General features: G+C 55.0%; 1 protein-coding gene across 2 annotated transcripts in view; it reads left to right on the top strand.

Moving 5' to 3' along the window:
- The window catches only part of NCLN (nicalin), a 21,186-nt gene that overhangs the window by 5,276 nt on the left and 3,212 nt on the right, over positions 1-12,698 (top strand). For both annotated transcript variants that reach the window (XM_006868956.1, XM_006868957.1), the window contains exons 2-9: positions 4,053-4,243; positions 5,829-5,973; positions 7,503-7,597; positions 9,443-9,523; positions 10,179-10,282; positions 10,838-10,926; positions 11,009-11,148; positions 11,378-11,556. In XM_006868956.1, the coding sequence (XP_006869018.1) occupies positions 4,053-4,243; positions 5,829-5,973; positions 7,503-7,597; positions 9,443-9,523; positions 10,179-10,282; positions 10,838-10,926; positions 11,009-11,148; positions 11,378-11,556 (1,024 nt within the window). The remainder of the gene's footprint in view (positions 1-4,052; positions 4,244-5,828; positions 5,974-7,502; positions 7,598-9,442; positions 9,524-10,178; positions 10,283-10,837; positions 10,927-11,008; positions 11,149-11,377; positions 11,557-12,698) is intronic.

The following is a 12,698-nucleotide window of genomic DNA, read 5'->3' as shown; positions in this document are numbered from 1 at the left end:
CATGCATTATCAAACAACCAAATGGTACACCCCTCAAGCTTGTCCTCTGGCCGTCAGCACACAGCCCTTCTCCTTCCCAGAGTCCTGAGTCCCCAGCTGCTCTATCTCTCCACGTCATCATATCTGCCTCCATCTGTGGCGTCGCTGCTTCCCTGGATGGATCTCGCACTCTGCTCTTCTCCCTTGATGGTCCCAGGATCCTCCGCTCAAAAGGCTCCTTTTAAACGTGGTGGTGGTGTGGTTATGTGCTATAAGTTGGTTCCAATTCACAGCAGCCCTGCATAGCATTTCTGAGGCTGTGAATCTTTACAGGAGCAGAAAGCCTCATCTTTTGGGGGCAGAATGGCTGGTAGTTTTGAACTACTGACCGTGAGATTAGCAGCCCAACTTGTAACCACTACGCTACTACCAGAGCTCTTTTTTAAAACCTAACGGGATTCTAAAACAAACCAACCCTCTTTGCAGGGTCCCTTCTGATCATCCCGCCCGGGTGGTGGCACTGTAGGATGACGCTTGGCAATTCAAACCCACTCTCCAGGGTCCCTATGAGCCAGAACTGACTCGACAGCACATAACAACAGCAAAGTCATTTATTTGGTGGGAGTTAAGACTTTGGATAGAAAAGCCATATCATGTACAGAAAGCCCCCAACCTGCCTGGCCCACACAGGGGCCATTTTCCCCTGTACCTGGTGTTCGCCTGGCTCAGCTGGAAGGACCCTGGGTTCTAGGAGTCAGCTGACAGTGCCTGTCTGTCAGTCTGTTGCTCACCTCAGCTCCGTCTCCTTTCATGAGGGCCAGGTGGCTGGAGGTGGGGTATTAATTTCTGGGCAGGTGTCCCTGTTGGCATGGCCACGGGGCTGACTTAGCACCTACGGAGAAGCTCGGTTTCACTCACATGCTAGCCTAAAAGGTTGACAGTTCAAACCCACCCGGAGGTGCTTCAGAAGAAAGACCTGGTGACCTGCTTCCCTAAAGTTTGCTGCGAGTTGCCTTCCAGCGACTCCACGTGGAGCGTAGAGCTGCTTTGTAGGGTTTTCGCCAGGCCTGTCTGCTGAGGTACCTCTGAGTGAAAGTTGGTTCAAACCCCCAACCTTTTAGCTAGAAGTTCAGTGCCTGACTGTTTGTATCCCCCAGGGGATCCGGAAAGATGGTGGCCCACAACTCCTTACAGAATACAGGGGTTCTCCATGAGGCCAAATGGAGGCGGTCGTGTGTTGGGGATAAGGGGGCATTTTAAAACAGGGTGTTCGTGGTCAAAGCTGAGCAAGGCAGGGACCTGCCTCCTCCTCCTCCTCTCTGGCGCAGCAGCTGGTGTGGCGAGTGCTGGGCAGCTGCTGCTTGTCCTCCCTGGTGGACCCCTCAGAGGGAAGCTCCACCCTGCAGTCTTCTGTGATGTCTTCAGAGCCCGCTGTTCCCCTGGGCCCACACGCCCTTTGTTCATGCATCTTGCCCAACTTCCTTTCCGCGACTATTGAGAAACGGGGCCAGGAGGCTCCAGCTCGGGAGGCCACGCCGGTGCTCTTTGTGCTGAGGTGTGGTGAGCTGGTGCGGACCATAATGGGCCAGGTTCAAGGCCACTGGTGAGCCAATGCGCCCTACCAATCAGACTCTGACCCTCCTTCCGTGAAGGGCTTCCTAGGCGTGTGTCCTGGGGTTAGGCCGATTATTCCCAGCCCACAATAAGGGCAGCAGGTGGTGCTTGTTGGGGGCAGCGGTGACTACGTGCACCCCATGAGCAGCCACCACCATCTGTCTGTTTGTTGAGTAGGGGTGCTGCTCTGATGGTGAGCAGGTGTCAGCAGAACTTCCAGAGTCTTCAGGACGAGGAAGAAAGTCCTGGTAATCAACTTCTGAAAATCACCCAACGAAAACCCTGTGGTCCAATCTGCAATCATAGGGACAGCCCAGAACTGGGCATGTTTTCTTCTGTTGTGCACGGGGCCACTGTAAGTCGTTACCAACTGGACCACAGTTGACAACAGTGTGTGTGTGTTGCACACTTGTACTGCCAGGGAACATGCTTGTCACTTCCCCGCCCCATCTCATTGCAGCCCATGAGGACCCTCTGAATTGAGAATAGCATCCCCCTGCCTTATTCTGGTAGGAGTTGACAGACACAGTCCAAGAGCCAACTCTGGCTCTTCACTTTTGTCAATAAAGCTTTATTGGCACATAGCCATGGCCCAGTTGTTGGTATAGGGCCTGTGACTGATCTCCAGTGAACAATGTATCAGAGGCATGTGGTTGGTAGAGGTGAAAATGAAATATTGAACATTTGGTCCTTGACAGAAATTTGCCGAGTCTGTTCCCATTTTGGGAACCAGAGTTGACTTTCTCTGGCTGGCTGTCACGCCTGCTTGTCCAGACGTGGGTGTGGGGAAGGAGGTAGGAGCTGCTCTCCGATTTTGCCTCCATGGCTGCTAAGGGCCCAGAGGAGGGTCTGCAGAGGGGTTCAGTGAGGGTGCCAGCTAGGAAGTAGCTTCTTGGTAATGGGGCACCCGGACAGCAGGAGCCGGCGCACTCTGCCTGGCTGTGTGGCACCAGGCCCCTCCTTCCCTTCTCCCTCTGGGCTCTGGAGCTCTGGAGCTCTGGAGTGTGCCACAAGTGTGGCATGGGGCAGGCGCTCCCCTGGGACAGGAGACATCTGAGTCACTGCAGGAGGCTTTTGGGAACAGGTGGCTGGAGGGGAGGGGTGTTCCTGCCATTCCTCCCCTCATCCCCCAAACCATCTTCGCTATTGTCTCCTGGGACTCCCTGCCTAGCATGGGGCAGAACAGGGCCTGAGGTGTCACTGACTCGCTCCCTGCGTCTCCTGAGACCACCCTCCTAGATCCCCTATGCAGACCTAGCAGAACCTGCCAGCTAGGAGCAGCTCTGTCCACGGCTGCCCACCTTTGTGGTCAGTTCTATAGAGTGGACAACAAGACTGTGGGCCCAGCACTAAGGCCTCATGAAGATTCACACACACACACGCCAACTCCAAGGACTGTCTGGGGTTGGTCTGCACAGTGGTGGTGGGTGCATTTGGGACCCATTGTTTCTCGTCATAAAGTTGGTCCTGACTCATGGCAACCCCATGCACACGGAGTGAAACGCTGCCCTATTCTGCCCAGTGCCCACGAAGGGTTTAGGATGGGTTCCAGAAGGCTTGTGTACTCCATGCTGAGGCCACAGTCCCTCCCAAGGCAGGTCCCGGCTTGCCCCAGGATGCCTGTGGTAACAAGTGAGCAAACTGAGTTTAGGAAGGATTGGGCCAGGGCCAGGGCATAAATAAAGTTCTATTAGCACCATGCCCCATTTTTCCCCATCTTGTCAGATTTCCCACTGCCTTCTGGCCCCTGAGCTGGAATGCCCAGCTAAGATGCATGGCTTGTGTTCAATTCTTAAAAGATCTTGTAGCCTCACCTGGGTAAGAACCTGGGTTTAAAGCAAGTACTGTGGGTTCAGCACTGGACCACAAGGTGGGTTTGAACTGCAAGGTCGGTGGTCCAAACTCAGCAGTTGCTCCTCGGAAACCCTGTAGTGTCGCTGTGAGTCGAAACCAACTCGATGGTACTTAACAGCAAGAACTGCTAACCGCATGTTCAGCAGTTCAAACCCGCCATCTGCTCTTACGAGAATGATGAGGCTGTCTGCCCCTGTAAAGGCGTCAGCGTTGGGAACTCTATTCAGGGTCACTGAGCTGGGGAAGGAGCCCTGGGGCACAATGGGTAAGTGCTCATGCACTAACTGGCATTAACTGGGTGGTTAGAACTCAGCAAGGCCTGCCCGTATAGGAAACCGTTTGGGCCTGGGTCGCTGTCGATTGACTCCAGGGCGTCCTACAACAAGCCGCTGGGCAGTGGGCTGTGTTCACTGCTGTTAGGGGAGCCTGTCCATCTGTGGTTCCGCTCCACTGGGAGCAGACGAGGAAGGATCCTAGGAGGCTCTCAGACGGGGACCCCAGTGCCTAGCATGGGCTGGCATGGGGGTTCAGGGTGGCGTGGGGCTGGACGCTGTTCCTTTCCCTTGTGGCCTGGCACATACCGAGGTCCTCTCTGGTCTCCACAGGCACGAGGAACGCAGTGCTGAACACGGAGGCACGTACTATGGATGCGGACGTGCTGAGCCGCCGTTGTGTCCTCATGCGCCTGGTGGACTTCTCCTACGAGCAGTACCAGAAGGCGCTGCGCCAGTCAGCGGGTGCAGTGGTCATCATTCTGCCGCCCAGCATGTCTGCCTTACCGCAGGACGTCATCCGGGTGAGCTCGCCCTTCTCTCCTCACCTCCCCCTTTCCCTTTTTCCCACTTCATTGCCTTCTTCCCACTTCACTGCCCCCCTCTCCCGCCCCTGCTTTCCCCATCTCCTCACTTCCGCCTGCACAGCCCCCTTGGCTGGCTTCCAGGCTCCTGCGGAGTCAGCTGTGTGTGATTGAGCAAGTGGCCTCCCCTCTTTGAGCCCATCGGCTTTTGGAAAACAGATGGAGTTTATTGCCCCTAATCCCCTAATCCTTGGTCCACACTCCACACCCTGGGTGTTTTTGCCCCCAGGGGACAATGAGTGACGTTTTGGAGATTTATTACTTGTCATGGTTTGGGGGTGGTGGTATTACTGGCATTGAGTCGGGGGAGGCCAGGGGTGCTGCTCAGCACGTAACAGCCCCAGGACGTCCCACCCAGAGAAGGAGCCAGCCCTGTGTAATCAGTACCAAGGGGAATGAGTTTGATCCCTACCTCACGCCGTATGGCAGACTTGCTTCCCTCTGGTTTACAGTAGGTCTGCCCTCCACCCTCGGCTTGTCTCTCTCTCCCTCGGCTTCGCTCCTCTCTCCTAACTCACAGGATCTGACAGACTTTGAGAAGATAGGGTGGGTGAAGGTGCTGAGACTTCTCTATACTGGGCACTTTGCTGGGTGGCTCCTGCCATCAGTCTGTGAAGCCCACATCACTCACCTCATTTACATCTGCAGAGGCTGGTGCCAGTAGGGGTGGCCCCCAGTAAACTCAGGATCTGAACCCAGACCTGGCTCCTCACAGCCCACCTTATTTCTAAGGCCACCCATCCAGAGGGTCTCTGAGGGGCCTCCTAAGTCCTTGGTCGTCTCTTGGCTCCCCCATCCGTGTTAGGCATCCCCTTACTCCTGGTCCTCGGGTTTCCCCATCACCCAGTTGGACCCTCTTTGCCCTTGCCCCTCACTGCTCAGTGTGACTCCAGGGACCTGGACTGAGGCTGAGAGAGGAGGGAGAGTGACCACGAGGTAGCAGCATTGTATGCAAACCATACCCGTACCTCCACACAAGACCGCGCTAGGCACTGGGGTCCGCATCTGAGCCCCTCCCAGGGTCCTTCCCAGAACAGCTGGACCGTGGGTGTACAGCAGCAAACACAGCATTGCCCAGGGTGGGAAGGAAGGGGAGACCCCGAGAGGAAGCATACGGTCCTGAGAACACCTAAAATAGCAGCCCCTTGGGGGTCCCTGTAACTCCAGGGCTTTATGGGCACTATGCCCCGTCCATGTACCTCATGCATAGCCTTCTGTCTGAGGAGGGCTGGATGCTGAACAGTTTCCAAACTAAAAGACTGGGTAGAAAGGCGGTCATCTACTTCTCTAAATCAGCCAGGAAAAACCCTTTGGATACCAAGGGTCCAGTGGCATGGTACTTGCAGTTGCCATGAACCGAGGGCCTCCTTGGTGGCGGCCCAGCCCCTCATAGAGGTCTAGATGCGCAGGGTGTGGTAAGTGCCGTGATGAGGCCAGCCTATGGCTGTGAGTGCGCAGGCGCTCTCTGACTCACTGACGGATGTTCCTCCCTCCTTGCGGCCCCGCCCCAACCCTGGCTCTGCAGCAATTCATGGAGATCGAGCCGGAGATGCTGGCCATGGAGACCATCGTTCCGGTGTACTTTGCTGTGGAGGACGAGGCCCTGCTGTCCATCTATGAGCAGACGCGGGCGGCCTCTGCTTCCCAAGGCTCCGCCTCCGCCGCCGAAGGTGGGGCTCTGGGGCTCGGGCATTGGGGTGTGGGGACTGAATGGAAGAAGACAACAGGACTACAAGATGGCAGCGCAAGCTCTCTATTGGGGCGTTGCCATGTTAGCATGGGGCGGGGGGCGCCTCCCTGAGGGAGACCTCTCAGAGGAAGGGGAGGCGGTTAATACAGCTCGTGGTGCCTCTCAGCAGGGTGGAAGGGCTCTAGCTCAGAGGGCTCCAGGGGGGTTGGCAGCAGGCTGGGGTCCCTGTCACTACATGGTTCTAGATGACCCGCGTCCCTGGTGGTCCAGGTGGTTAAGCACTACGCTACTAACGGAAAGATTGGCGGTTTGAATGCACTCAGAGGCACCTCAGAAGAAAAGCCTGGTAATCTGCCTTACAGACCCTCTGGAGCAGTTCTGCTCTGCTTACGTGGGGTCTCCGCGAGTCAGTGTCAGCTCCGCAACTCCCAACAGCCTCACTTCTGACCCGTAGCCAGCTGACGTAGGGTATGTAAAGGCGGCAGGTGCTTAGTGGCTACAGATCTGCCTTTGGCCGTTTGTAAAGCACTGGGCATGCTCTCAGTTCAAGTTAGCGCCAGTAATCTGGAGTCCTTGCTAACGGCCTCGCCCCTTGTGAAGAAATGAACCTCCTGAGCACATGACTCCTCCCCGCCCGCCCATAATGAGGTGCAGATTCCTGGGGGCCAGGACTCTGCATTCCCATAGCTCTCGCCGACTGGACGCGCACACACACACACACACACACACACACACACACACACACACACACACACACACGCTCAGACCCGCTCATTAGAAGGAGCCGGAGCCGCTCGCTCCCCTCTTCAGCTGCTTGGTTTGGGATAATGAGGGCGTCCTTCCTGCCATGCGGAACCTCAGCCTCAGACCTTGCTGGGGGTCCGTAGCATTTTCATTGAAAGAACATTGTCTTCACCCAGTGAACACGGAGCAGAATCTAGGGCCTCTGGGGCAGGAGCAGGGAAATGGCCAGTGTTGGGTGCGAGGTGGCGGATATAAAGACCCACCAGAGGCTGAATGTGAATGGATAAGCTGAGTGGTGCTCATACTCTGGAATGTTCTCAGCGTAGAGAGGAACGCCGCACTGATAAATGGAGGAACCTCAGAAACGCCGAGGCTGTCATCTTGGTCCTACTCCCAGTGACCCTCCCCCAAGGTGTCAGAGTAGACTGCACACCTTAGGGCTCTCCATGGCTCATCACCAGACCTTTCTTCCGAGGTGCCTGTGGACTCGAACCTCCAACCTTTTGGCTAGCAGCCGAGTGAAACAAGTCAGAGACAAAAGGACACATATTGTCTGATTCCACTTAACATGGATTTATCTACAAGAGGCAAGTCCATAGGAAGAAAGTAGACTAGCGGTTACCAGGGGGCTTGGGGAAGGAAAGGATGGGAAGCTGACCAAACAAGTGCAGTAAAGGAGCCACGTGAGGTTGTCGCTCCTCATGGGGCAAGACTGGCTGGGACTGTCTGGGGTCCGGCCTGACGCACCGTGCCCTCCACCCTCAGTTCTGCTACACACGGCTACCGCTAACGGCTTCCAGATGGTCACCAGCGGGGCCCAGAGCAAGGCTGTGAGCGACTGGCTCATCACCAGTGTGGAGGTGAGTGCCCCACCAGAGACCCTGACTAGGAGCTGGACCTTTGTGCTGCCGTATCATGCATTTCCCACTAGAGGGAGCTCTTGGCAAAGGCGCAGGGAACGCATCCCCTCTGCTAAGCTCAAAACCCCTGGCAGTAGCTGGACTCCGCACCTCCTCTGCCATCCTCCTTGGGAACCTCCTTGCCCCACCCCACTTAAGAAAAATTAGTGGCCTGTGTTTTCATGTAAAGTTGTGTGGGCACACAGCTACACCTTTTTGTTTCATAACAGACATTCAAACGACAGGGTTGAGTAGTCTCAACAGATCAGATGGACCACAAAGTTGAAAATCCTGACTCACTGAGAAGGAACCTTGGGAGAAAATATATATAGGACCCTGGGCTGGAGCTGGGATGTGCTGTCCCCGCTGGGGTTAGGACCAGGGAGAGTGAGAAGCCCCACGCCAGGACTGGAGTTTGATCTCTGTCACCTAGGAAAGTTCCTCTCAAGCCTCCTTTTTTCTTTTTTTTAAGTAAATTTTTGGGTGAAACATACACCCCTTCACATTTCTCTAGGTCCAATGCAGTGGCCTGGTTACAGGCATCCCTCATCTGTGCACATGAACTCACGGCCCACAGGCTCTTCTCATAGAGTAGGTCTTTCTTCTTAATACCTGTAATACATAAGCTAAACCTGCTGTCATCAAGGCGATTCTAACTGACGGAGACCCCCATAGGACAGTAGAACTGCTCCCGAGGGTTTCTGAGGGGACACACTGACACGTTTGTCTCCCAAGGAACCGCTGGTGGGTTTGAAGCAGTGACCTTGTGGTTAGCAGCCCACTGCTTGACCGACTGGGCCACCCTGGCACCTTATGTAATTAATAGGTTTTTCTAATGGGATGTTTTCCATAATCTCTGCTACTTTTCTTTAGCATTTGTTGCTTGAGGTATTAAGGGAGCAACACAGCATCTAAAACCAAGCCATTTGTCAGGGAGTCGCCACTAACTCCTGGCAACCACACATGCGTCAGAGTAGAATTGTGCGTCCTAGGGCCGGCTGGCCTCCTGGCTGGCTTTCTTTCTCTTTATAGTTTGCTTTGTGAGGTGGTTGAGAACATGTACACAGAACACGCACCGTTTTCAACAGTTTGCACGTACAGTTGAGAGACAACGATTACCTTCTTGGGGTTGTGCAGCTGTTCCCATTGGCTTACTTTGTTCAGATTGTTGCTTCACTGTTGACGTCGCTTGTTGACGTCGCTTGTTGACGTCGCTTGTTGACGTCGCTTGCTGCCGCCTATGCTTCTCACCTAACCTTTTGAGTTGCAGTTTCGGTTTGATCCTTTGGAAGCCGTTTCAAAGAGCACAGTGCTCAAGGCAGACACTCTTTACAGATAAAGCGAGACTATTGTTTGGTTGGAAGGCTTCTGAGAATAGTTTTGGTTGAAGGTTTAAAGATAATCTTGGGACAATAGTTTGGGGGTTCACTCAGCCTCCACAGGTGAATTCCTTTAGAATTTTGAACTTCTGTTCTACATTTCCCCCCTTTTGGTCAATGGAATTTTTAATCAAAACAATGCTTCTCTTTTTGGAACACTCTTCTACTTCACAGACCTCTGAGAGAAAGTGTCACAGGTGGAATCCCTGTTCTCCGCCTTCCCCTCCCCCCCGGGAGTTCCCTAGGAATCGAAGCCATGAAATGAGTGAGGCTGGAATAGGCTCAACATGGTCCATGGAGGGGCATCTCCCAAATGTAGGCTTGAGGTCACCTCACCCACCCTTCCCAACAGTTTGGAACCTACAGTGACAACACCCTGGAGGGGGTGGGGGCTTCCCAGTAGATCCATCATGGACTGTCTCTGCAGGGACGGCTGACCGGGCTCGGCGGAGAGGATCTGCCCACCATTGTCCTCGTGGCCCACTATGATGCCTTTGGAGTGGCCCCAGTATGTATCCCGTGGCCACCTGTCTGCCCATTCAGTGGTGGCATCTGAGCAACGTCGTCCCTGCCCTGCCCACTAAACACCCACACTCAGACCCTTCCTGTGTTCAGATCCCAAGGGTTCTGGGGGGTGGGTGTCACCACCGTGTGGCTAAAAGAGAGGCCAAGCTGGTGGGCTCTCTTTACTTAGGCCCCATGGTGGTGTAACAGATCCCATGGGGGATAGGGGTGGAATTTCAAACGTAGCCACGGATTTTCTCATACTTACTGAGGCTAGAAGTTGGAGTTCAGGCCACAGGCTCTCGGGGAAAATTCTCTCCCCATCAGCTCAGGGCCTTGTCCCAGCTTCTCTACGAGCCACCCACTTGTCCCCCCTATGCCTAATCTGGTCTTTTTCTAGCTCGAATGTGATTGGCTTATGGTCTCATTAATATAACAGCGCTAGTCCCAAATGGGGTCCTGGAGCAACCCTAAGCTCCCTGCCATTGAGTCCATTACAACCCCCAGTGACCTAGTGTGACAGTAGAGCTCTCCCGTCGGCTCTTCTCGGTGGTCGTTTATTGGGAGAGCAGAGGGCCAGGCCTTTCCCACGGAATTTGAACCGAGGTCCCGAGGTTTCTGTAGCTGAGACGGGCTTCTCTTTGCCTGTCTGTCCGCAGTGGCTCTCGCATGGTGCTGACTCCAACGGCAGTGGCATCTCTGTACTGCTGGAACTCGCCCGGCTCTTCTCCAGGCTCTACACCTACAAACGCACCCACGCCGCGTAAGTGCCCCTGGGCCTGGGTTAGCGGAATCCACACACTGACAGGGGAGAGAATCCCAGGGAGGGCATGACACATCTGACCCAGAGGGAGTTTAGCCTGATGGGTGGGTGGGGCAGGGGGAGGACATGTGGTCCTGGCCTCTGTCTTGTGCTGAGGGACTAAGCTTGACAGTTAAGAGTCAGTTCTGGATAGTTACCAGTTTCTTCCCAGTTGACCCAGTGTCTCCTGGAGGCCTGGGTTGGCGCTGCAGAGTAAGCACTGGACTACAAGGTCAGCGGTTCAAACTCAACCAGCCAATCCTCAGACACCTTACACAGGGTCACTAGAAGTCCAAGCAGAGGGAGCTCAGAATCCCTGTCACCCTCCAGGGGACATTGGGCCCTATCTGAAAACATGTGTTCTTGACCTGGGGAGCAGGGTGGGGACCCAGGCCCCCATGTTAGCACCGCAGGGAGGTGGCAGTGGTCGCTCTCAGTGGGCGGTCCTTGTGGGATCTGCGACCTGGCCCTTGTCTCTCCTCCCGCCCAGGATGCTCACCTGTCCTCCCCCGCCAGGTACAACCTCCTGTTCTTTGCATCCGGAGGGGGCAAGTTCAACTACCAGGGAACCAAGCGCTGGTTGGAAGACAACCTGGATCACACAGGTGCCGCCACTGCTGGGGGCTGGGTGGGGTCTCATCCTGTTTTCTTCCTCTCGCCCTCCTCACCGCTACTCCCTTCCCCCAGATTCCAGTCTGCTCCAGGACAACGTGGCCTTTGTCCTGTGCCTGGACACCCTTGGCCGGGGCAGCAGTCTGCACCTGCACGTCTCCAAGCCCCCTCGGGAGGGCACGCTGCAGCACGCCTTCCTTCGGGAGCTCCAGATGGTGCGCAGCTTGGCTTTCGCGGCATGGGTTAGCAGGCAGGAGGTGGTGACCCTGTTCTTCAGAATGGGACACGCCCCATGGACTTACCTTGGGTCCTGCTCCTCCCATCTTCTGGCAACTCCACCCCCTTCTGCCTCATGCCCTTCTCCTGGTAGCCCCGCCTCTTCCTGGGATCAGGCTCCTCCTCCTGGTGGCCCCGCCCCTCCCTGACACCTGCCATGCCACTCAGGTGACCGCCCAGCAATTCCCGGAGGTGCGCTTCTCCATGGTGCACAAGAAGATCAACTTGGCTGAGGACACGTTGGCCTGGGAACACGAGCGCTTTGCCATCCGTCGCCTGCCCGCCTTCACCCTCTCCCACCTAGAGAGTCACCGTGATGGCCAGCGCAGCAGCATCATGGACGTGCGGTGAGGCCTGAGGCGGCGGGCCAGGCAGGGTGGGGCCTTTTCCGGGAAGGTGGCCTGGAGGAGGAGCCATCTCACTGAAGGCATGAGCCAGGGGCTGGCCCACCAGGTCCCTTCTGTGTCTCGTACCCACTGACTTTGTGAGGTTTGCCCCCAAAGTACAACTTGATGGGTTTAAATAAGACCCAGCTTAGAAAAGTACAGGTTAATCAATGTAAAGACAATAAAAATCCCCTCAGCTTGAGCAAACATGATAAATGGAGTGGCGCTGTACCATCAGCACTGGACTGCGAATCACAAGGTTGGCAGTTCGAAGCCATCACCAGCTGCTTGACAGAAACCCTATACAGACAGGCTCACTGTGAGTTGGAACCGACTTGATAACACTTAGCAACAGTAACAGCATGGAGTTTTCAAGGATTTCACTTTCCTTAGATCCACAGTGAGAGCTCAGAAAAATGAAACAAAATATTGCACTGGGCAAATCTGCTGCACGAGATCTCTTTAAAGTGTTTAACACCAAAGATGTCACTTTGAGGACTATGGTACACTTGATCGAAGCCAATAACCCCACATGCATGTGGAAGCTGGGCAGTGAATAAGGAAGATGGAAGAATTGGTGCGTTTGAGTTGCGGTGTTGGTGAAGAATATGAGATGTGCTGTGGCCTGCCGGGAGAGCACGCAGATCTGTCTTGGAAGAAGAAGCGTGGAACTGCTCCTGAAGCGAGGAGGGCGAGACTTGGTCTCTTGTGTTTTGGGCATGTTCTGGGGGGGCGGGGGAGCGGGGATCAATCCCTGGAGAAGGCCCTCGTGCAGGGTACAATTGAGGGTCAGCGACAAATAGACCCTCAGCGAGATGGACTGATGAAGTGGTTGTAACAAGGGGCTCAAATGTAATCTGCCATGAATGGTGGCATCATGTTGGTAAAGTGGACGGTCGGAGAAAGAGGGAGATCTCCAACGACATGGATTGGCACAGTGGCGATAGCAGTGGGCTCAGGTGAAACAACCATTGTGAGGTTGGCCCAGGACCAGGCGGTGTTTCGTCCTATTGTGCTTGTGTAGGGTCGCTATTGGGAAAGGTGTGCGACAAGGTTGTGTTCTTTCACCATACTTATTCAACCTGTATACTGAGCAAATAATA

Source organism: Chrysochloris asiatica, unplaced genomic scaffold, assembly GCF_000296735.1.
Source record: "Chrysochloris asiatica unplaced genomic scaffold, ChrAsi1.0 scaffold00125, whole genome shotgun sequence".
NCBI lineage: Eukaryota > Metazoa > Chordata > Mammalia > Afrosoricida > Chrysochloridae > Chrysochloris > Chrysochloris asiatica.
This window is presented reverse-complemented; position numbering and strand designations above follow the sequence as displayed.